Source organism: Aspergillus niger (assembly GCF_000002855.4).
Source record: "Aspergillus niger supercontig An15".
NCBI lineage: Eukaryota > Fungi > Ascomycota > Eurotiomycetes > Eurotiales > Aspergillaceae > Aspergillus > Aspergillus niger.
The window spans coordinates 990,771-1,014,014 of NT_166530.1; the positions used below are offsets into that span (position 1 = coordinate 990,771).

Genomic DNA, 23,244 nt, shown 5'->3' on the forward strand with positions numbered 1-23,244 from the left:
TGTTTATTACGATGGGTAAAGAGATAATCAAACAGGCGTGGCTGACGCGTTTTTACCAGCTTTGCCATCGCAATAGTGGCGTACACATCAGCCATCGCATCGTGGGCGTTGCTATGTTCAATACCATTCGCTTTGGTTAAATGCTCAAGGCGAAAGCTCGGTAGACCGTCATCATTTTCAGGCCAGTTTATTCCTTCCGGGCGCAGGGCATAACAGGCACGCATAACATCCAGTAAATCCCAGCGCGAGTTATCATGCTGCCAGCTCCAGGCGTAAGGATCGTAGAAATTACGATAAAAAATGTTGCGTGTGACTTCGTCGTCGAAACGCACATTGTTGTAGCCCAGAATACAGGTCTTCGGTACGGTAAAAAGCGAGTGAATACGGGCGGCAAACGCGGCTTCGTTTTCTCCTTTCGCCCGTGCTTCCTGCGGGGTAATACCGGTAATTAATACGGCTCCTGGCTGGGGTAAATAGTCATCAGCGGGCTTGCAGTAAAAGACTTCGGGTTCGCCGATGACATTGAATTCGCCCTTGAAATGACGATCATCACTACCGCTTTGGCATATATATTGCCCCTCTCGCCACCGAGATGCAACCCCCACTAATCACTTTCATACCACAGAATCCACACAATGCATCTCTCTACGCTGTTCCTAACGTTCCTAACCCTCTCACCCACCCTCTCCCAACCAACATCACCCATATCCGTCACCCAACTCTTCAACTTCAGCATCTCCACTGACATCGAAAACGGCGCCATCGACCCTGTTACTAACACTCTTCTCATAACCACCTTCACCGACGCCCGTCTCTACGCTCTCGACCTCAATGACCCCCACCCCACCGCCAACCTCCTCACCTCCTTCTACCCCAACGCCACCGCCATCACTGGCATAGCCCCCATCGGCCACGGCAAGTACGCCATCACCGGCGGCGTCCGCGGCAGCTACCACTACTACAATGAAACTATCTACACCATAGACTTTGGGGCCTACGCAGCCAATGCCACTGCTTCCCCGGTCACCAAAGCAGTCGCGCATCTCCCGCAGGCGATCATGCTCAATGGCCTCGCTTCTCTCCCACGCCATCCCACCACTGTCCTAGCAGCGGATTCCCGTGTGGGGTGTATTTTCCGCATCGACACGCTGACCGGAACCTCGGACATCGTTGTCCAGAGCGACGCATTGTCGGCTCCGGCGAATGGGTCATCGGAGATCGGGATTAATGGATTGAAGACACACGGGGAGTATGCGTATTATACCAATACTGCGTTGAAAACTTTTGGAAGAGTGAAGATTACCGATGATGGTACTGCGGTGCCTGGGAAAGATGGCAAGGTTGAGGTGGAAGTTCTTGCCACGTTGAACCCCGGAAAGGAGGAATACCAGTGGGATGACTTCGATTTCGATAAGGAGGGGACAGCGTATGTGGCTATGGCAGGGTCGGGTGGTAGGGCAATCGGAACGATTAGTCCTGATGGTGATGTCGAGGTGTTGTTTACTAAGGTGATCCGTGGGCCGACTTCGGTGCATGTTGTTGAAAAGGAGGGGATGAGGAAGAAGTTGTATATCACTACTAATGGGAACGGTGGACAGGTTGTGGAGGCGGTGCTCTGAATGGAGTCAGGTACATAATGTGCCACTTAGAGTGGCTTAGCTTTGTGGTTGACCGTTTCTGTTTGAAGGACAACTGAAGAGGTTGAATTAGGTATCGATTCTCTGGTTGAGGGCTGGCTTTGTTTCTGTCCGTATTCACTGACTCACGATTTGACCCCGGCGAATGGGCAAACATGTTGCTCCCCCAGATATCTCCCTAACTGAAAGTTTAAGACAGGGCAATAATCAAACAGTCAATAGCCCTCACATGTCACATTGTTCCGACATATATTAAAGCCGAGGAGACGAAATGAAGTCAGGTTGTCAGGATCCCATTCTGGTGCGCTTCAGGAGTGAATCCTCCGGATCTAAATTGATAGGTTATCTGGTAACGTTAAAAGATTAGAATTCTGAATCAACAGAGTCAGAATGCGCATGTATTATGAGCTTAGGTGAATGTGACCGTCACAATAGTCTGTATCTTTGAGTAACATGATAAATGTTAAAAGCCTGTTTGAGGTCCATATCCCAGCATGATAGTTGTAAACAAACCCGATAATGCCTATTACATACGCCTAGCACAATGAAGGCTATCGTTATAAATGGCCCAGATTAAGTTACTCCCGGAAGACTTTATGTCAAGCATGCAAGGTTAAGCAGGGAGTAAAACAGTATGTCGGGTAAAACGATGATGAATGGCTGCTCGCAAGCGTTCATACAGACCATTACGAAATAATTTAGCATTGTGTTTTATTTCAATCTATTACTGTCGCTTTCTTTCGTGTCATATTGGGATTTTTATTTGTTGATGTGGTGAAATGGCATTCCAGGCTAAGTTCTATTTATTGAATAGCACCGAATTGAATTGCTCAACCGACTATTGGTGAATTACTTCTGTAGTCCGCTACTTCTCACCTTTCGTATAAGCTAGTACAGGGGTAAAACTTCTTCTTTCCCATGACTATCACTACTTTGATGAAATTCATCCTAGCCAAGTATCCTTACTCGAAGCTTTGTCATTGTCCCTACCCGAAGATGTTTTCTGGAATCTTGAAGGGCATCGCCTTACTAATTCTCATCCTGTTTGTTCGCTTCAAATATACTCACTCCTTTCTGCACAAGACAACGATCTTCAAGACACCTAAGCAATGTCATATGATCATCGCCGCAGATGGCCAGTTCTTTGACAAAAGAAACCTGTTGTCGCCCTACGAGGCTCGCACATTTTCCAACTCCCGATTCAAATCAGCTTTCTGCATCCAAAATGCGTTCACGAGCTCTGACCAAGACTTTGTGAACGAGCATGTGAAAAATATCAAGGTGCTCATAAATCTGACTCCTCTGGAGTGGAATCATCTGTCCCAGTCTCTCCAGCAGACTGCCCGCTATTGGGTCAACTCATCAGAGGGCACAGTCCACTTGGCCGGCATTACTCAGACTCTTTCTCTGCGGTTGGTATTGGTGGGGGTATGCAAGCTAGATTCCAGGATCTCAGTTTCTGAAGACCCCTACTTTGCTGACTTTGCACGATGTATCAACAAATCTTGGATTTTAGCAAAAGGGCCTGATATTCTTCCCTTTGAAGACAATGAAGAGCTACAAGACTATATCGGTATTTTCTTTCCTTCATGTGGTCCAATTCAGCCTGAAGAAAATCCGTTGAATGTGATCCTTCCGGGCTATGAGACTAGTTGGAGAGTGGCATTACGAATGTTCCTCGAGATTAGGCGTGCTGAAAACCAAGTTTGGGTTGATAAGATGGTGAGCTTTGCCCTTCACCCTACAAAAGTACAGTTCCAGGACAATAGCGACGGCATTTCTGCCGAAGCATTGCTCTCTGAGGCCCTTCGTCTGTATCCACCTACCCGACGCATCCGTCGCACGTTCCGCTTTGAAAATGGCAGGAATGGTGCAGTTGATGAAGACACATTCGCAGCAGATATTGAGGCCTGTCATTTGGACAAAAGTATCTGGGGAACAGACGCTCTGGAATATAAGCCTTCGCGATTTGCTACATTGACCGATGAACAGAAGGAAGCTTACATGCCCTTCGGCAGTTCCCCATTCTTATGTCCCGCGAAGCCTGTCTTTGGGCCTAGGATGATCGGGATGGTGGTCGGGATCCTGTTCTTTGCATTGCAGGAGGTAGGGAGCTGGAGGCTAGTTGGAAGGGATACACACTCTGCTAATGGCTATGTGTCTGGTGAGCGATTGAACAACGACCGCGGTGCATTTGATGATTTATTACTGTATCTGAATACTAAATGAGGAAAAGGAAGGCTGAGTTGGTTCGGAGAATTTCTGCCCCACTTAGTCTCACTGGAACGGTGTTACAGATCTTGGGCACATAAAATATTCTTGTGCCGGGCTTTCAATTTGGGATCTTGGAATCTGCCTGATCTTCTTGTCCATTCTGATACTAATGAAACAATTTTTGATCAAGACGGCCCCCAATAACTAAGATCCGCATATCCGATGGAGCATGGCTGCTTATGGAGGGCAATAGCGGCCATTGGGCAAAACCAATTTCTTGAAGCTTATTGCCCATATGAGGAGTATGAAGTCGGTTTGGAATGCGTAGCTTATCTAACATATCTATTTAATGACGTTGTACATATATCATTAGATGATTTGCTTAGTTTTGCTGTATAGACAGCTACTGGTTCCAAGCATTATGAAGGAAAATAAGTCCTACCCAGGATATTATACAAGGTACTTTAAACTACTAAGGTGCATATTAATGTGGATAAGTCGAAGGTCGAGATTTTATATCTAGCTAGAGAAGAGTGGGATCATCATAATTCCCGGTCTCTTAAGAATAATTAAATAGCTGGTATTCTGTCCCTCTATATTCTCAAATAAGGAGTATTATATACAGAGTCTTCTACCAAAGCCCTGCCTTATATAGTAGTAATATATATATTCTTTTTAACATTTGTCCAAACATAACTCTGTAAGCAGTGACATGCTGCCCTATTCGACTATTTACGATTAGCAGATAATGGACAACTTCCACGGGATTGGATGATGCAGGTATTATTATATGGGAGCCGGCGAGACTTAAGCTGCTGAGCTGTGATCCAGCCACGTCAGAATTCAACATCTTGGCCAGGGATGGCAGCCACCGCTCTCTGTACATCATTGTGCGCTTGTTGAGTCACCGATGGCCAGTAACTAGACAACTCAAATTTGATGAAAGCTCAAGACAAGCAAAGCAGGCAGAAAGATACTATACGACATCTGCAACTTTGTTAGTGCAAAGTCGTTAGTCCTATAATGCCTCTAATCAAATGTTCCTCCAGCCCCTGTCATAGGAGATGAGTCGGGCAGCTGACTCACGAGATCTTGGCGAAATGGACAATATGGACAGGATTTTTAGCATCCTACGTACTCTGCAAAAGTGTCAAGAGGTTGTAGAAAGCAAAAAAAATATTTAACAGATAAGTAAATTGTTGCAAGAAGCCTCTTGGAAATGGTTTGCTGGCTTTCCAATACAGTCGAATTTGGAGACGTCATCATTAGTGTGATGAGTCCACAGGTTTCTCAAATACTAATAGAGAGCATCCTTCTGTACCGCACGGCATTCTTAGCTTCGGCTATTGCTGATACCTCCTAGTCACCTGTAGATCGCAATGCACCGTCCGTATATGCCTACATTGGCCGAGTGTTCATATTGTTTTTGTCTGCTTGTATTTTGTCCCCGTTTGAATGCTATAAACAGGGAAAGCACCGGCACCGAATAAGATACTTGGGGCACGCAAGGCTTTATTGCATGAAATATGTCGATATGGGGTGGCAATGAATAGGGTTCAGAGATATCATTTTACCAGGGGGCCACAGTCGTACCCATAGCAGATTGTATTCCAAAGAGAAGGTATTTATTTCAGACATCCCGCGATAACTCGATGTAACGAAATTGTAGATAAATTGAGACAGTATGACGTATATAGCATGCAGAGGCTAAAAAGAACAACAAGGTAATTGAATTCAAATCCAGAGTACAAGCTTGTCAATCATAGACATTTTAATGGTACATTGTACTTGATATAAGCCTATAAACCCGTCTCTGCCAAGACTATTCGCCTTCTAGCCGTCGGAAGGACATGAAGGGGCAATTGGTATTTTTTTTTAATTTGACATCATTTGCCACGCCGAAAGCTTTTATTACTGAGACTAACCAGAACGGTAGGGATAGATCAGGCTGGTACAAAATCTTAGAATTGCACGCATGATGGTTGCAATAAACTAGCAAAGCGATACTAGAAGTAGAACGGTGAGGTGTATGAGACCACGGGTCATCATGCCCACTAGTGCCTAGTACATTTGATGGAAATATGTATACATCTCTCACCTACCCACTGGTATGGAGGCAACTCCAGTTCCTCTCTTCTGCAGGCGCGCAGATACGTGTGGTACTCGTTCTAAATCAACAGTTAGTTTGCTTTTAGCATTCAACTGGATTGATTTGATTATATTGATTGGTTCAAAGACATCCTGGGCGGCCTGGTGGTTAGTGCGGAAGAGGAAGAGGTGGTGATAATGGTAAGTAAACAGGTCAGGCGAGCTTTATGTTAGTTATATATCGCGTGGCCCCTAAAAGTTTAGCGCGGGTCTGACGAGACTGAAGTATCCTTATGCTCCTGGAATTTTGCCGACGCTGTAGGTAATAATGGCAGTGATAATTAATTATTGATGAAATGGAGCCAGCTCTAATTCATCTCTACCTCAATGAATAAAACTTGCTGATTTATGACTTGGCCTGATAAGCATCTTATGTTGCCAATTTTTAGACGGATGAGCGATGACGGCGTCTCTGTGAACCTTCCTTGACTTAAACGGAATAAGCTGTTTCAAGTCCTACGATCAATCATAATCAATCTCAATTTGCGAAGAGGGCTTGCCAAGAAGCATGGAGCGTGACAATGACAACCCCGACCACATGCGATTATCTCTGACTACCTCTGACCTCGAGCCGATAAACCTTGTCTTTCACCTACAGGAGCAGGACCATGATCAACAAATTAGAGTCATCTTCGATAATAAACATACTACGCATTCTATGATTTATATACAAATGCCGAAGCAAGCTTGTGCTCTTTGGCATAAGCTAGAAGTATGGAAAATCGGTCGGCACTCCATCCCTTAGGTCCCGCCACCCAGAGATAAGACGATCTCTTCTGTATGTACTCAAGGGTCAGATACCATGAACGTCGCCTCAAAGTTCTCAGATCTCGTCTTTTCTTATAGATCCAACCGACTCGATAGGCTCATTTTTATAATCTCAATGGCAGCAATGATGATCTTTGCAAGATCGACAACGCAAACAGGATCTTCAGCATCATATGGGCCAAATGTCTCTAAAACAAGAAATTTATCAGTTGCTTCATTATTCTTGAGATACCTCTCAAGTTCCTCCTCATATTTGGCAAATGTCAAGAATATCTGGTGCCGATTCTGGGACATAAGGAGAAAACTGCATGAAAATCAAGTGTCAGCTACTTGCTGAAGAAGCCTTCTCTTGAGAGCTGACTTACTGGCCTCGAAATACAGCTGACTTTGGAGACGTCATCATCCATGCAATAAGCTCACAAGCTTCTTGGATGATAAAGGAGCGCGACCGGAGACCCTTCTTAACTTCGGCGATAGAAAAGACCTCAAAATCACTTGTAGAGCGCAACGCTCCATCTGTGAAGGCGCAATATCGTCGCTTATCGCCAAAATCGGCAAGAAAGCCAGTCCTATTCAGCACCCACTCAAGGTCTGTGCGTTCTACTATGTGCGTAATCTCTTGAAGCAAAACGATAAGCGCCGCATTTGGCGTTGCTTCATCCTCCGCATCTCGGAATTTTTCGACCTTCTGATTGCTGGCTCGTCTGACTCGGTCGTGCGTTCCTTGTACTGTGGCTGTTTGCTCCTGCAGCCGCTTGGCAGCCATGAATGATCCGGGCCAAAGGTCACCTTGTATTTCCCTGAGTTCCCGGATAGATATGCCTCGCTCAAGAATCCGGATGTATTTGTCCCAGTCCCGGGATTGATGGAGCAGATTCTCTGCCTGGCTCAGCAGGTGATCACTGAATCCAAACTTGTTCATGTGGTTACCGAATTCGATGTTAGATACAATTCGAGGCGAATAACAGCGTAGCATTAGATATTGTTTATTGGACGCTTTTGAAGCTGAGCCGAACATTCCGCTTGGCAAGGTTTTGATAGTTAAATTTTCCAAACGTCCTGCCTGCACAAGAGCCTCCCATTTCTGAGGATCAGTTGGTACCTTGAATCCTTCAATCTTCCCCAGTTCTTTTGCGGACTTTTTCTTCGCTTGCTCCTCCTGGTTTGGAGGACTGGCCTGTTTTCGATTCGCGGCCTTCTTGGCCTTGGCCTTCTGAAGAAGTTCCATTTTCAGACAGGATTTTAAGAGATAAGCGAGGACTCTGCACAAGGAAAAGCAGCTGCGCAAGAGAGCCAATATTGTGAAAATGTTAGATGTAGAAGATTGCGTCCAAGTGTGGGAGTTGTGTGCCGAATCTAGGTGTTTTCTGTTTGCTGTGACTTCAGTCGTGTTGTACAGACCCACTAGAGTACTAGAGAGGAAAGAAATTACGATGCACTGTCTATTAGAAAACATATCATCAAGAACTGAGCTAGGACAATAGTGAGATTTATTCAGACTAGCGAAATGCGGAGAGGTAGGAGACCGAATGTCCTTCTGCAAGACCATGCAGGTATTAATATAAGCTGTCCCTACGGCGAATGAAAAGAGGGTGGACGGTTTCCTCGGCTTGGGCAATGGATCACTATCAGGCCGATACATTGCCCTGTAATCAGGGGGAATCAGCCATCGTCACGGCGGGGCCAAGCCAATGGACGGGCACATTGCCTAGTATTATCTCTTGGATATGGCTGGTAGTCTAGTCTTGTAGAGGAGAAAGCAACAAACGCAGGTGACTATTTGGTAGTAGGATGTTGTCAAATCTCGTGTTTTCTTTTCTCATTCAAGTCTCTTTACATGCAATTTCATATCTGATTAGCCCCATGGACCCAGTTTCCTCGGGTACGATAGTACTAAGAAGTTGGTGAGAAGCCAAAGATGATAGGTACTACCCAGCCGCACTTGCTCCGCACCCAAGAGTCCCGTCTTAACTATCAGTGTTTCGGGGATTTTTGATATCCGGAATGGGAGATTTAAACAGGTCACAGGCACCTCGCCAGAAAGATCCCACCCTTAATGATATCAACTCTCTGCTCCTGATTTCCCGACCTGGATTGTCGCCCGGGAGTGGAGGGACTGCAGCCCCTGGCTGTAAAGACCTGTTAGTTCCTCACCTAAAAAAAGAAAAACTGTCATAGTCAAATGAGAACCTACTTTGGTCATGATGTGCGGATCCATCGTGTTCCCGATCATTCTGGAGCACATAAAACTCGCCAGGATGTCCATGCTCGCAATGGCTGCATCTCCGTTCACGAAGCTAAGGAAATCGGACTTTCGAATGACGAGCCCTCTATAATCATAGTGGGCCTCCAGAATTCTGAGCTTGAATCCGGGAAAGACGCTTATGACCATTACCTAGGTTTTGAGTGAGTTTCAAGAGTTTTTCGAAGAACAATGACTGGAAGCCGACCCGAAGATCCCACTTACAGGAATGACATTGTGGTTGAGACATTCATCACCCTCAAGCCTAGACAACATCACCGTCAAGATGACTACTGCCTCGTATCTGGAAAGCCTCTCATCTGCGTCAGACTTTGTAAGCGTTGCGAGCAGGGTGTGGGGCCGGTTGAGCTGATTCCTAGCTATATAACCGAAGTATAGCATTGACCCACGCGATCCGTAAAGTGGGCCTTCGAATTCTTCGGCGACGAGCTCCGGTATAATATCCCCGCTTGAGATAGGTTTGTCAGCTCCAGAACAGTTTTCAAAGTTGTACACACCCATGGTTTCCCCGGGCAGAAAATGCTCACCATTCGATCCACTTTGCGTAATCCGACAGCGTATTCGACCACCCATACTCTGATTCATAATCGCGTGCGCTTGTACAAAGAATGTTTTCAATACGGTACATCAACATATAGATTTGATCTGTCACCGTTGGTGGTCGCGGGGTGGGTTTGTCCCAATTTTCGAAGATCTCCTTGACAAGCTTTTGGCCCTGATCTTGCGTAGGGTGAGGTTGGGGGACATTATGCGTTCCAAGAGGTTCAAAAAAGACTGGCGAGAGCTCATCCTGATTAGTTCCTCTTTTCGAGATGTGCAAATCCTCACAAATGACACCGAGAGTTTCTTGAATATTAGGCTCAATCCACGCGGCTTCATGGTTCGCAACTGCTTCGAAGGTCTCACTCATTTTATTTATCACAAGGGCGCGTACTTCTTGGTGCCTGACTTGGTCTTGGGTAGAACGACCGAACAAGAAACGAAGGTGTCCAGCCATTTTGTCGTAATTGCTGGTTTCGGATCTGTCTTTGGCTAAGGGAAAGATATATCAGCTTGGACTTTGGGTTCAAGAGGGCGTCACGAAGACAAGGAATAATCTAATGATTTCATTTAAGAATGAGGGGGCTGGGAGGTTCAGATTTTGGCAATAGGAGGTGAATGCTCACTGTCACATAATAAGCACATTGTGCAACAACGCATTGGTGTCACCCAAACCAATAAAGGTGGGCTCCGGATAGGAGGTATCAGTCACTGTTAGTAGAGTCCAACAACTGAGAATGCTGTCACAAATCTGAAGAAGAGGTGATAGTCACAGACTTCGACCTCTCCAACGGGCCTACCATCCTAATAAATACCAATTTAAAGTAACCATGGGTGGCGGAATGACCCATAGTTCTGTCAATGGCCTTGCACCATTTTTACATGGGGAGCCAATGCATGAGAGCTTCGGCAAAGCTCATCGTTCCCAGAACACGAAGAGAATATGTGAATAGAATTTGTCAACTATCTGTCAATCTCTCCCACTCAGATACTGTGGAACTACCCTTCTAAATGCGTTAACAATTCACAATGGGGATTAATGATTAACTAACGGACTGGACACAGATAGTAAGAACTTCCAAACCTAAATGTCAATGCGGAGAAAACCCCGAAAGTCGTACGGATTCCCCCGCGCGCCGGGAATCTTTCCGACCTCCAACGAATTTTCCTCGGTCTCTCCCAGACATTGAATACGATCAAGGCCAAACGATTTAAACGCCATGAAAAAGTCGCAGCTACTACGATTGACCACAGATTAACCTTTCATTTTCTAGTGGCCATATTTATCCATACAACAAAATGGAATACCAACGCCTCGGCAAAAGCGGCCTCAAGACCTCCAAAATCATCCTCGGATGCATGACCTTTGGCAATCCCGCATGGGAAGGCAGTCCCTGGGTGCTCCCCCAAGACGAAGCGCTCCCCTTACTCAAAAAAGCCTTTGACAACGGGATCAACACTTGGGACACAGCGAACACTTACTCTAACGGGACATCAGAGATCCTAATCGGAAAAGCCTTAAATAAATACAACATCCCGCGAAGCAGGGTAGTGATTATGACGAAGCTATACTATCCAGTCTTCGACCCTGATTCCCCATCGAGACCTAATCCCGCCATCAACGACGGTGAGCTAGTGAATCAAATGGGCCTAAGTCGAAAACACATCTTCGACGCGGTTGAAGGGTCACTCGCGCGCCTGAACACGACGTATATCGATGTTCTGCAACTACACCGACTGGACGATACAGAAGCAGAGGAAATCATGTGTGCACTGCATGATCTCGTCCGAATGGGCAAGGTTCATTATCTGGGTGCGTCAAGCATGTACTGTTGGCAGCTGGCGAGGTTGCAGTATGCAGCGAAGATGAATAATTGGACGACGTTTACTAGTATGCAGGGGCTTTGGAACTTGCTTTATCGGGAGGAGGAGCGAGAGGTTAATGCGTTTTGCAGGGCTGAGGGGATTGGGTTGATTCCTTGGAGTCCATTGGCTCGTGGGTTGTTGGCTAGGCCGTGGAATGCGCAGACGTATCGGTCTAGTCAGGATAAAAAGACGGTTAAGTGGTTCTCAGGGACACAGAATGAGGTTATTGTTTCACGGGTGGAGCAGTTGGCGAAATCGAAAGGGTGCAGTATGAGTGCTATTGCTATTGCGTGGTTGTTGAAGAAGGGGGCGTGTCCGATTGTCGGGTTGAATAGCATGGAGAGGATAGAGTCGGCGGCCGAGGCATTGGGTGTTCAATTGTCCGATGAAGATGTTAGGTTACTTGAGGAAGAGTATAGACTTCTTCCTGTCGAGGCTATATAGTTACATTAGATGAAGGGGTGTTTATAGTCTGCGCGCCTTGTTAGGACCGATATACAGGTAGACCGTCCTTGTTATTGTGTGCCGATACAAGAAGTGGGAAGGTATTACGAGCTTTTTGGACATATAAATCATTGTAATCAATTTTAAATACCGAGCTTCTGTCTAACATAGCTATGGCATGAAATTCGACACCAAATCTGGAAAGGTAAATTCTCCCATATCCGTAAACAAGAAATCGTCAACTGGAGCCTCACTCGAACCCAACGGAAAAATATTGTTCATAGACCCCAAGGTCTGAGTTGAGGGTCCAGGACCTCCATGTAATTCCCGCATGCTGAACAGTAGTAGACAAAGTGTTGCCAGTATGGCTATTTTCGGACAGACTACCCAGTCCCAGCATAGTGACCGTCTCGGAGAGCTTTCGATTCAGCCCAGGAGCCATCCGGCGGAGTGGGTGATATGTAATGCAAGCTATGTTGCGAAAGACGCCTAAGACCGCATTAATCAGATGAAGATCTCCAGGTAGATCAATGTTCAATTGCACATGATGATTGTGACATATCTCCAGTAACAAGTGACCGGCAAATGCGATCATTACATGGAAATAATGTGGCATGCCGACGAGATTCTCGCTCATATGGGGATCATTTAGGATCATCTCAAAGATGGTGACCGTCGCCTCATGAGCCATGTGAGCCGCAGACAGAAAGTGCATGGGGATAGGGTTGCCACGGAGCCCCTTGAACACTTGTTGGCCAAGGTAGAGTCTCCCAAACTGATAGTGCAACTCCAGCCCTCTTCTCGGGAATTCCCCGATATGCGCATTTGTGACGAAGAGGGCAGAGAATCGAGTGAACCATCTGTCAAGTTGTCGAGAGTAGTTGCTGATCTGATGAGTAAGGGCCGATGGCAGCTGCATCTCCTTGTCAGACCCTAGAACATCTCGAACTTGACCCATTATTAATAGCAGCGACACCTGCGACAGAATTCGTACGTCTGACTCAGTTGCCTCTACTCGATGTAGGTATGCCTCCCAGCTCACCGCAATGTCCTTATCGTTCCGCAGAAGAGAGTCGCGATTATGGAGGATGGAGAGATGCTGATCGCAGACGAATAATAGGTACCATAGACGAATGCGATCTGCCGCAACTATTGGCGATGAGGATGATGGAGAAGAATACTCGGGCGGATGAGCGCCAAGAAGAGAGTCGAAACTGCGATGGAGACGCATATCGGCGGCTCGACGGATGCCATCGCTAGACAAGATCCGCGATGCGTCTGCGAGCCAAAAAGACGCAATACATAAGGCTCGTAGATATTCGACGTCACGCTTTTCAAAGAGAGACCGCGCGACCTGGGAGCGAAACTCGCGGTTACACGCTTCGTATGTTTCCTGGTCGTGAGGGTCATGGAGGGCTGACACAGTGCATATGGCAGTGAGCAGGGTCGGCGAATCCTTGCGTAGATGGTCTAAGTCCCGATTCTCACCACAGATCCCATAGAGAAAATGATCTAGGCGGGAGTAGTAGCGGCGCAGTAGTTGTTCTGCCGTTTCAAGGGTGATGATGCCTTTACTAATGAGATCCGCTCGCCCATTGGCGCGAGTGACACCTGGTGGAATCTTGGCGGAGTTTGGGGTCCCATGTTTGGCGATGTCCAGGAATGTATCAATAGGAGCCTGCACCGCAGTGGGGGACTCTGGTGGGGATACTTCGCATCCTTCCGTTGGACCAGCGTCACATTCACCGTCTAGCCTGATGCTTTCTCCGGCGGCTCTTTGCTCATTCCCTGAAATTAAAAGGGGCCTTGGGCGTTGAATATCTAAATGCTGGCAGATGTAGTCGATGGTTTGATGCAGATTCTGTACATCGGTGCGCAAATGCTCGACATTTCTGCAAAGCGTACATATTAGCCTAATATGTTCGGATCGAATAGAGAGACAACCCACTTGGTATCTTCAACGAGAGACTGAAGACTCCGATTCAGCACACAAGATAATGATCGCCGGCGACATCGAACGCAAGGTGGACCATTTTCTGGCATATCACATTTTGTCTGTCGGCTTGGATATTAGATTGAGCAATGGAATCTCTTGACACCGAAGTTTCACCTTGTTTTTCCGACAGGCTACACATGCAGTGACCTTTCGGGTGATACTAGGCAAGACATTGACCAGCGATGGTACTGCTGCAGGTTGTTGCGGGCTTCTCTCCGACTCTTGACAGGAAGGCGATTCAGACCGACCGGGATATTCCAGGGTGCCTTGCTGCTGTCGGGAGCTGGCCGAAGCTGGCGTGAGGGAGCGAGCGATCTCTTCCCTGTGGCTGTCCGCTTCCGTTGTGGATGCCGGTCGCTTGCGCTTGACCATCTTGAATTGTCGTGCTTTTGATATCGCAAACATTTCATTTGTCTGATGTTTGTAAACGTTGTTGGGCGGTCAGTTTGCTTACCCCGCATTGTCGGTTATTGTCCATCCCGGTCTTGTCGGGAGAAGCCCGAGTGTTTGGTATATAGACACTAGCAGTTTCCAGTACCGAACAATATGTCGAGTCACAACCATGACTTCAGCAGTTCCACCAAAGAGCAAACCGCTGCCTCCGGGCATATATTGCCCAGTAATCTCTCTGTTCAAAGGGACACCGCGGCAGGAGATCGACTACGATGCTTCATACAAGTTCTTCACTCATCTCATCCGGAGTGGGATCCACGGAATCGTCCTCGCTGGCACAAATGCCGAGGCGGTTCTGCTTTCACCAACTGAGCGACAGGAGTTGGTGAGAACTGCTCGACGGGCGGCTGTGGATTTGGGATTTGATGATTATCCTGTGGTGGCGGGAATTAGTGGGCAATCAACGAACGAGTCTCTTCGCCTCGCCGAAGACGCTCGTGAGGCAGGAGCAGACTTTGGGCTACTTCTGCCGCCCAGCTACTGGCCTAAAGCAGTCACGAAAGACGTCATTCTGGACTTTTACACTGAGGTTGCAGACAGCAACCTTCTCCCAATCGTCATCTACAGCGTAAGCCCTCTTTCCACATATGATGCATGCATGAACTTTGGCTGAATTAAGACCATAGTTTCCTGCTGTCTGCAATGGCGTGGACATGAACTCGGATGTCATGTCAGCCTTGGCTCAGCATCCCAACATTGTCGGGGTCAAATTGACATGTGGTAATGCTGGCAAGGTTACTCGGTTAACTCAGGAATATACACATGAACAATTTGGGGTATATGCTGGCTCATCTGACTGGCTCATCCCTTGTCTCAGCGGGGGCGGATCAGGTTGCGTGACAGGAATTGCCAATGTTTTCCCAAAGTCAACCGCCAAGCTATTCTCTCTGTGGAAGGCTGGGCAGATTGAAGAAGCGCGAAAGTTACAGGGTCTGATATCACAGGCCGAAAAGGCCTGCAAGGAAGGAATTGCGCCTACCAAATTTGCCGCGGCACACTTTGCCGGACCCGTCGCAGGAGTGACGGACCAAGCAGCATTCCTCCCTCGAAAGCCGTATAAAGCGTCATCACCGGCAACGCGGGAATGGGTAATCGGTGTGATGAAGCATCTTGTGGATATTGAGAATTCTTTGCCAGATGTGCGAGCGGAGTGAACATATATGTTACAATAGAAAGATCCTATTTTATATCTCTATACTTTTTCATTCCACTGAGGATGCCATGACTATATAGGAGTAGATGTAAATAGTGGAGTACAGTCTCGTCTATGTAGTCTCTTCCTAGATCTCTACGAAAACCTCGTCAAAAATTTCTCATTAGAGGAAGTACCTCGAATAGTTCCTCGAACGAGCTTGAAGTGTATTGCTCTAATCTATGGTTGCATCTAATTGACAGGAGCGGCAACACCGGTAAAAATCTCCTTCATACCTGATTCGTCATATATATTGATTCTTCAGGCGAACCATACAAGTGGTTTGATTGGCGACACAGTGTTGGCACCACTGGTGGTACTTGGATTGACTCCAGCGGCCCCAAGGGTATTCTACGAACTCTGCCCAACATGTACGCATTTACCATTCCGGATCTCCAGTCCGGTCAGCCTGGTCAGACACAACGATCGGTCATAGCTCTGTCTCAGAATCGGATTCATCTTTGGAGGCAGGCGCATGCAAATGGAGACACTCTCATCCGCAGAAGGGTTGGCATGTCAAGTGGTACTGAACTTGATACACTGTCAGGTTATTTGCCTATAGGTCTGATTCACGAACTTATCCACGCCAAGCATGTGGTTGGACTGCGAATCACGAGTACTTAATCCTTATATTGACCCGTCTTGAGGATGTACACGAGCGTTAATCTTTTTTTGAATTACAGTTGACCAGAAATGCACTCTGACTGGTGACAGTGCATACGGGTGGAAAAGCATTACTCATTTAGCCAAAAGGGATCCGACAAAATCGGTCTTAAATGTAGGTAGGTTCAGCAGATACCGCACCTTACTATTGCAGGATATTATAGATACTGAGTCAAATTGGAACAGATAGCATCGCGTTGTATGCGCTGGGTGAGTCTCCCCTTTCCAAAGGACATCTGCACACTAGAGAATATATTGCGAATATTGTTACTAATGATAGCTTGTACAATTAGCTATGTTTCTGGATAGCCTTGATTGGTCCAGTGGGGAAGCAGTAGCTCTCCTCACTCAACATAGCAATCAGGATTGTGAGATGGCTTTTGGGCCACAGGAAGAGTCGACATCAAGCAGTGACGGTAGCAATATTGGCTGGTACACTACCATTTGATGTCAAACTTTGGTAAATAACCGGTGAGAAGAGTGGAATAGAATTGGCTCCTAAGTCAAGATCAATTCTCAATCAGTAGCAGTCCGGTAGTCATATCGAGCCATGCTCCATGGACGATTACTGCAAATGTATATATCTCATTTCACAACAGATGGCCTGTTGAGCTTTGTCATTCCCTCATGTACCGCCAGTGGACTAGAGCTATGTATAGAATACTAAAGAGTGCCGGAACACAAGAATCACGGCAATGAACATGAAATTGCTACCAGAAGCCATAGATAAACAGGAATGTATTGAGGTTGACATACCCCTTTATCAGGCCGTATTATTATTAGTGCGACAAGAAGTTGCGACCCATATACTCTGTAGACGGCTAACAGATACGATCGTTTTCATAAGCAGTGATGGATGTTATTCACTGCCGTGGATATTCTGCTAGTGGAGAATGGCCGAATCCTGTGTATATTAAGCGGGGGCCTACCGTCACGCATCGTCACAACGTAACTCTTCTTTTCACTTAATCCTAATAAGTTGTGATTCGGCCATTTTCAGCGGCACGGTTACCTTATCCGCTATCAGAAAATGGAGTATTATGTCTCCAACACGCAAATGCAGTCTCCTCGTCTATCCGGAGTCTCATGGACCGAGACGCGCCTACATGATCACCTTCCCCCAACTCCTGTTCTCAGCTTCATAAGATTGACATTCCGACCGGATGTTAATATTGTGAATGAGACAAAGATAGGGCATTCACTATGGCAACAGTCATTGGCTCTCATTTCTACCATACCCGGATTTCAGCGGGTTTACTGGGCTTCTATATCTGATGACCCCAATGGAGTTGTCGTTCTAATTCAATGGCAGAGTGGCGATGCATGGAAAGAATTCCAATTTTCATTTGGATTTGGCCTCATGCTGCCTCTTCTACAGCAAAAGCCCCTCCTGAATTGCTGTGTTCAGCTCAACCTTCCTGCTGATTTCGCCGCGGGGCCAGGACATATTCTAGAGCTGATAGAACTCTCTGTCCTCCGCGCCTCAAATAAGTATGATCCAGCGGAGAGATGCCAGTGGGTCAACGAGGAATGGCAAGGATTAATTGAGGTTCTCAAATCTGGAGTTTTAGGAATAACATTTCCGAAACTGCTCTGCGGTGTGCAGGGCTGGCTAGAAGATGATATACCATCTGAATATCGAACCTTTTTCGGTCTTTTACTCTGGAAGGTCCCATGTGGGCGTGCCTCATGGATTCAGACTCCCGCTCTGAATAAGAAAATTCTGATTTTAACCTCTCACAGTGCAGGAATATCCACTATACTGACAGATCGTCTATTTGAATACAACCCCTTGACAATGCCAACCAACCAGCTAGTATCCGTCGAACGATTTTCGGGCACCATATTCGCGACCCAGATCTCGCCACCCCAGTACAGTCGTGACAAGGGGTTTGATTACATCGCTCGGTGGGACTTGTGGGGTAAAAGAAGCGTCGATGAAGCTGCCTCCGGTCGTCGTATCTGTCCTCTCCCTAGAGCATTCTGGTGCCCGATGGGCGCCATGAGCAAACACGGATTTCCAACAGTTGGTGATGTCCTTCCTCGATCTGCAGTAGTACCGATGATTGATGTCTTGTGGTTGTACGTCGATGAGAGTTATTCTGGTTTTTCGGCCACCCTCGGCAACCTGTGTCGCGCTATTCATAACAAACTAGGATCACCGCGTCTCCGATGGGGCCGAGAAGCCAGCAAAATTACCCCCGAGCCCAGGACTTCCATGTTTGCGATATTGATTGGTAAGCTCGTAAATACAGAGGTTCTTCTACTGGCAGCCCATGTGTGTGTCTAACGCGCTTTCAGAATGAAGGATTGTGCCAGATAAAAATACCTTACACCAGATCGACCAGCTGGTAGACGCCGCAGTTATCCAAGGACGTGGTGTGATCCAGAGACGAGGTCCAGAATTAGACCGCTATTGCGCTTCGCTTTCCATGAATCAGCCCAGTCAACTAGAACTTCTGTCAATCTCCGTCCCAAATGATGAATGCCACAAGGATATCTTGTGGCATGCCTACCATAGATTTAAATGGTAACTATCAACGATTCTGGATTTGTCGCAGATACCATGCGTTTCATCACTCTCCCCCGTATTTTTCTTTTCTTCTTTCCACTTCTCCTTCCAGCGTGTCTTATTTATTCGCCATTCTTCATCTCGCCTTCATTAACCAATATCTACGCCTTCCGCTTTCATTGAGAACCTCTGGCTAACTATGCTAAAACCACATCCATACAGGACCATGTCCTCCCCTGCTGTCCAAGAGGGTATATATGTGCGACAATTACCCACTGCAGCCGCCGAGCCCCTCCGCCATGGCTTCCACGAAATTGTATCTAGTCCGCTACACAGCTCATCTGCAAACACAATTCGCTTCTCTGCTAGTACTGCTTGGTTGAGTGCGGAGGCCCGTGAAGAATGGTACACCGGTTTTGCGGACCAAGCAATAAGCTGTTACGAACGCCTGGGTTATATCATTGCTTGGTTTCAGACTGTGGCACTGGCCGCGGAGTGCTTTGTTATTGACCTGGAACCAATAGGTCGGACTTTTGATGATTGGTAAAAGTCTTCACAGCCTCAACAATCCGAAGCAGTGCATTAGGACATGTCTTCGGACGCGACATTTGCTTCAGTCTTTGTGAAACATTCGAAAGTATTGGGGCCAGTAGAGAAATCGACTAAGTTTACTATCTCATTGTTCTACTTTGTAGCCACGAAGATGACACTTCTATCTGCGGTGAGATAAGTACGATTCCAAGTTGTGAAGAGCACGGCTGCTACTTTGCCAGTCACACTTCATTCAGCCGCATAGTAGGGACTGAATCAGGTCGAGGAGTACCAAATGGCTGCTCTACACGATTCCTAAAAATATTGCCACTAAATATCCGTGAAATAGTCTCACCATTACAAAAGCGAATTCACAATTAAAAACTCGAAACATTGTGTTCGCATCGTCTATTCTGCGTATCTAAGTCCAGTCGGTATACTTCTAAAGAGCGTGGCAACCATCTAGCCGAAACCTATCCGAAGAAGTCCTCCTTGAATTGGACATACTTGATCCGTTGTCGCCAAAAGGTATAAGCAACGTGGATTATTCCCTCAGCACAAACCATGCTTGGATACGACAGCTCCCGGTTGAGCTTTTTCTCGCTGTTGTTCGTCAAGCAATACCCATCCCCATCCTCCAGTATTCGATGCTTCCATGTCTTCCCCTTATCATCACTCCATGCAACACACAAGGGAGCCCGTGGTGACCCCCAAAACGACTCCCTGCCATCCTTCGCTGACGCCTGATTTTTTCTTTCGTCTACCCCGTCAGCGATATCGTCATACAGGCCCTGTCTCCTTCCCAAAGCATCAAGCTTAGATGAATGATTATACACCAATACTACCCTTCCGGACGGTAGCACATCAAAGCAAATGCCTGCATTTGGATTTGGAAGCGACGTCGGTTGCGGAGCACTCCAGACTACACCGTCTGGCGAGGTAGCCAGGTAGACGTTGTCAGCCCAGCGACTGCGAAACATGCCCAAATACGATCCGTCCTTCAGCCGTTGGATCTCCATATGCACGCACCCCGTGCTTTCAGGGATCTCCGATTCAGTCCAGGTGCGACCCTGATCCCTTGATACCCGGATGCAGGAAATATCATCATTTCCCAACCATCGCTCCCCCGGCTGCACACGACACTTGAAGACTGGAACTACCCAAGCTCCATCTTCGAGGACGGCCACTGGCTGCCGGATAAAGGTACCGGTATCGTGAAACAAGACCTTTTCATCGCCCCATGTGGCGCCGCTATCGTTTGACACCCGATACTTGACAATGGCCGTATCCTGATCACCAGAATGTTGGGAGGTGTAAAGAAGCCATAGCTCTCCGGTAGGTGAGTGAAAGAGAACAGGATTCTGCTCGCTACGGGTGTCGTCGTGGGTCATCTTCGACGCTTCCGTCCACTCGCTCTCCCCGCACCTTAGCCGAGAGAGATAGATGCTGATGTCGGGCTTTCCTTCTAGACTGCCTCCAAACCAGGCACAAAACAGGTCGCCATTCGGCATTCGGAGTAGATTGGATGCATGACTCTGTACCGTGGGCGCAGGTAGGTATGCCTCGCGGTAGAAGTAGGGTTTCTCCACGGAACGGATTAAACTGTCCGAAGGGAATGTGGAAGCCATTGTGAATAAGATCCAGCTTGACCTTCGGTTTGTGAGTAAGTTCCTCCCAGATTCTGGCCAAGTTGCGTGCTCTTATTCCAAGTGCTCCACCATTATGCCATAATCAAAGAATATTGATTGGCCAATCTCCACAAAGGACGCGCACTCTTCGGGCCAGGGCCGACAAGCTCTCAACGCTCGGAGGACAGTCCGACGATCGCCTGCAGCGAACAGCTTGGACTGACCTCCGCATTTACCCCGGATTCAGTGCAGCTGTCACTATGGGGTGTTGCAGATCACCCCAAAACAGTCCAAGAGGGGCCGTGATCATGCGTAACTTCCCCGCCATATAATGGAGCGCATTTTCGGCCGCAACCAGGATGTATCTCATCCTATGTGGGGAGAGTCGTATCTTGGCTGCCACACTGACCAAGGGCCAAAATTACTGTTATTGCATGTTCAAGTGCCCAAACGTGTTACCATTTAATTGTTGCTTTAATTCTCAAATTACATCTCAATGGCTGGAGGTACCAGCATCTGGGCAAGCCAGGAGGCCAGAACGGATCCCAGGCAAATCTTCAATGGAAGACTAGTCTATCTTCTGATCACTCTTGCGTGGGCAGGCTGGTTCTATGGATTTGACACGGGAAATATCGGGGGCATCCTTACATTGCCCTCATTTGAACATGCATTCGGACTAGACAAGTTGTCCACGGCAGAGCTTGATAGTCGAAAGGTAAACTTGCATACATCTCCAACATAACGAAAATTATTGACAGGTGTAGGGAACCATCGCAGCGATGCTCGCAGCCGGTGGCTCAGCTGGCTCTCTCTGTGCAGCCCCAACCGCCGACTTCCTAGGCCGCAAGTGGTCTGTCTTCCTATGGGGATCTGTTTTCGTCATCGGTGGTGTAATGCAAATGATCGCCGACTACAAAGTACTCATTGCCGGTCGCTTCATCGGCGGGATGGGTGTTGGGGCCAGTTCCATGCTGTCGCCACAATTTCTGGCGGAGAACTCACCAAAATCAGTGAGAGGATCAGCAACAGCCATGTACAACCTGATGATTCTAGCGGGCTTAATGGTCGCCTTCTGGATCAACTACGGAGTTTCCTTGTGGTCATTCCCTGGTGTTGAGCATGACAATACTCAATGGAGAACGGCAATGGGGATCCAACTGATTCCTGGGGTCTTGATGTGCCTGATGATTCCTTTTGTTCCAGAAACGCCGCGTTATCTGATCAACCATGGAAAGGAAGAGCAGGGACTGAAGAATCTATGTCGACTGAGGAAGCTCCCTGCTGACCATCCTTACATCCAGACGGAATATCAGGAAATTGTAGCCCAGGTCAGATTCGAGCAAGAATGCCATCAGGGACACAGCTACTGGGTCGTTCTTCAAGATATCATTTTCATCAAAAGCAATGCCCGACGATTTTTTCTTGCGGTTATGCTGTTCCTCTTCCACAAATTCACTGGCACTGACTCTTTGAATGTGAGTGCGGAGAGTCTAGCATCATCCTTGACACGGAGTATGCTAACGCAACACACAATAGTACTATGCCCCTGAGATTTTCGAACTCATCGGCGTCAACGGAACGTCAAATAGCCTCCTTACTACAGGCGTCTACGGGGTCGTCAAATTCGTCGTAACGATCTTCTACGTCACCTACCTAGTCGATCGTGTCGGTCGTCGTCGGCCACTTCTCGTCGGTGCCGTCCTCCAGGCAACCGCCATGCTCTACCTCGCCCTCTACCTCCGCTTCGCAGGGACCAATACCAGCACCGTCGGCGGAACACCAGCTGGTGGCATTGTCGGAATAGTCTGGATTTATATTTATGCCTTTGGATGGTCTTTCGGACACAGTGTGGCGTGCTACATTGTGGCGGCCGAAATATTCCCGACCAGAATCGTACGTACACATTGCTTAGATCTATTGTGTATGTCTTCGCTAACGGCCTAGCAGAGATCAGTCTGTATGGGCTTCTGCTTCTTCGTCAACTGGATCGTTGACTATGGTATCACCCGAGCTACACCAGACATGATCACGAACATGGGGTGGGGTGTGTTCCTCCTGTATGCTATGCTAACTTATTCTGGCGTCGTGTTTATATACTTTTGTCTGCCAGAATTAAAAGGAAGGTCTATCGAGAGTATCGATGACTTGTTCCAGAGACCATTGTGGACTATGTGGCGACATGCGTATCCAACCGAAGAAGAGAAAGTGCGGCAGGGAATTCCACAAGTAGCTAAGGGGCAGACGAATGATGAAGGGGATAAGCAATCTGTGGATCATGTTGAACGTGTCTAGTTTGTTCTATTGTCTATAAGCGGTTTTCACGTTCTTTATCGGATTCTGATTAGGGTGCCTTTCATGAAGTCATTTTGATACAGCTGCGTCATACTGT

The 23,244-nt window shown here is 47.3% G+C and overlaps 12 protein-coding genes across 12 annotated transcripts; 7 read left to right on the plus strand and 5 right to left on the minus strand.

Moving 5' to 3' along the window:
* Positions 1–5: 5 nt before the first annotated feature.
* On the minus strand, positions 6–1,043 carry An15g04160 (uncharacterized protein; the record flags this gene model as incomplete). The annotated part of the gene is made up of 2 exons (XM_059744642.1): positions 6–558; positions 703–1,043. Coding segments are annotated over 2 exons (894 nt in total), but the record flags the coding sequence as incomplete, so codon positions are not given.
* Positions 1,044–1,058: 15 nt separating this feature from the next.
* An15g04170 (hypothetical protein) lies at positions 1,059–1,619 on the plus strand (the record flags this gene model as incomplete). The annotated part of the gene is made up of 1 exon (XM_001396915.3): positions 1,059–1,619. One exon carries the CDS (start codon positions 1,059–1,061, stop codon positions 1,617–1,619), a length of 561 nt encoding a protein of 186 aa, XP_001396952.3.
* A 936-nt stretch (positions 1,620–2,555) lies between these two features.
* On the plus strand, positions 2,556–3,866 carry An15g04180 (uncharacterized protein; the record flags this gene model as incomplete). The annotated part of the gene is made up of 1 exon (XM_001396916.1): positions 2,556–3,866. The coding sequence occupies one exon, from the start codon at positions 2,556–2,558 to the stop codon at positions 3,864–3,866; it is 1,311 nt and encodes a 436-aa protein (XP_001396953.1).
* Positions 3,867–6,839: 2,973 nt separating this feature from the next.
* Positions 6,840–8,316, minus strand: An15g04190 (uncharacterized protein; the record flags this gene model as incomplete). The annotated part of the gene is made up of 2 exons (XM_001396917.3): positions 6,840–7,071; positions 7,133–8,316. The coding sequence occupies 2 exons, from the start codon at positions 8,314–8,316 to the stop codon at positions 6,840–6,842; spliced, it is 1,416 nt and encodes a 471-aa protein (XP_001396954.3).
* A 418-nt stretch (positions 8,317–8,734) lies between these two features.
* An15g04200 (uncharacterized protein) lies at positions 8,735–10,027 on the minus strand (the record flags this gene model as incomplete). The annotated part of the gene is made up of 5 exons (XM_059744643.1): positions 8,735–8,896; positions 8,962–9,162; positions 9,235–9,389; positions 9,420–9,478; positions 9,558–10,027. The coding sequence occupies 5 exons, from the start codon at positions 10,025–10,027 to the stop codon at positions 8,735–8,737; spliced, it is 1,047 nt and encodes a 348-aa protein (XP_059606507.1).
* An 842-nt stretch (positions 10,028–10,869) lies between these two features.
* Positions 10,870–11,880, plus strand: An15g04210 (uncharacterized protein; the record flags this gene model as incomplete). The annotated part of the gene is made up of 1 exon (XM_001396919.1): positions 10,870–11,880. One exon carries the CDS (start codon positions 10,870–10,872, stop codon positions 11,878–11,880), a length of 1,011 nt encoding a protein of 336 aa, XP_001396956.1.
* A 250-nt stretch (positions 11,881–12,130) lies between these two features.
* Positions 12,131–14,248, minus strand: An15g04220 (uncharacterized protein; the record flags this gene model as incomplete). The annotated part of the gene is made up of 2 exons (XM_059744644.1): positions 12,131–13,772; positions 13,929–14,248. The coding sequence occupies 2 exons, from the start codon at positions 14,246–14,248 to the stop codon at positions 12,131–12,133; spliced, it is 1,962 nt and encodes a 653-aa protein (XP_059606508.1).
* A 190-nt stretch (positions 14,249–14,438) lies between these two features.
* On the plus strand, positions 14,439–15,483 carry An15g04230 (uncharacterized protein; the record flags this gene model as incomplete). The annotated part of the gene is made up of 2 exons (XM_001396921.1): positions 14,439–14,897; positions 14,956–15,483. The coding sequence occupies 2 exons, from the start codon at positions 14,439–14,441 to the stop codon at positions 15,481–15,483; spliced, it is 987 nt and encodes a 328-aa protein (XP_001396958.1).
* A 407-nt stretch (positions 15,484–15,890) lies between these two features.
* An15g04240 (hypothetical protein) lies at positions 15,891–16,632 on the plus strand (the record flags this gene model as incomplete). The annotated part of the gene is made up of 4 exons (XM_059744645.1): positions 15,891–16,118; positions 16,236–16,299; positions 16,371–16,394; positions 16,478–16,632. 4 exons carry the CDS (start codon positions 15,891–15,893, stop codon positions 16,630–16,632), a joined length of 471 nt encoding a protein of 156 aa, XP_059606509.1.
* A 582-nt stretch (positions 16,633–17,214) lies between these two features.
* An15g04250 (hypothetical protein) lies at positions 17,215–19,243 on the plus strand (the record flags this gene model as incomplete). Its single annotated transcript, XM_059744646.1, has 3 exons — positions 17,215–18,462; positions 18,524–18,714; positions 18,919–19,243. The coding sequence occupies 3 exons, from the start codon at positions 17,215–17,217 to the stop codon at positions 19,241–19,243; spliced, it is 1,764 nt and encodes a 587-aa protein (XP_059606510.1).
* Positions 19,244–19,700: 457 nt separating this feature from the next.
* Positions 19,701–20,855, minus strand: An15g04260 (uncharacterized protein; the record flags this gene model as incomplete). Its single annotated transcript, XM_001396924.1, has 1 exon — positions 19,701–20,855. The coding sequence occupies one exon, from the start codon at positions 20,853–20,855 to the stop codon at positions 19,701–19,703; it is 1,155 nt and encodes a 384-aa protein (XP_001396961.1).
* A 496-nt stretch (positions 20,856–21,351) lies between these two features.
* On the plus strand, positions 21,352–23,147 carry An15g04270 (uncharacterized protein; the record flags this gene model as incomplete). Its single annotated transcript, XM_059744647.1, has 5 exons — positions 21,352–21,570; positions 21,620–22,330; positions 22,392–22,748; positions 22,803–22,899; positions 22,966–23,147. The coding sequence occupies 5 exons, from the start codon at positions 21,352–21,354 to the stop codon at positions 23,145–23,147; spliced, it is 1,566 nt and encodes a 521-aa protein (XP_059606511.1).
* Between the last annotated feature and the right edge of the window lie 97 nt (positions 23,148–23,244).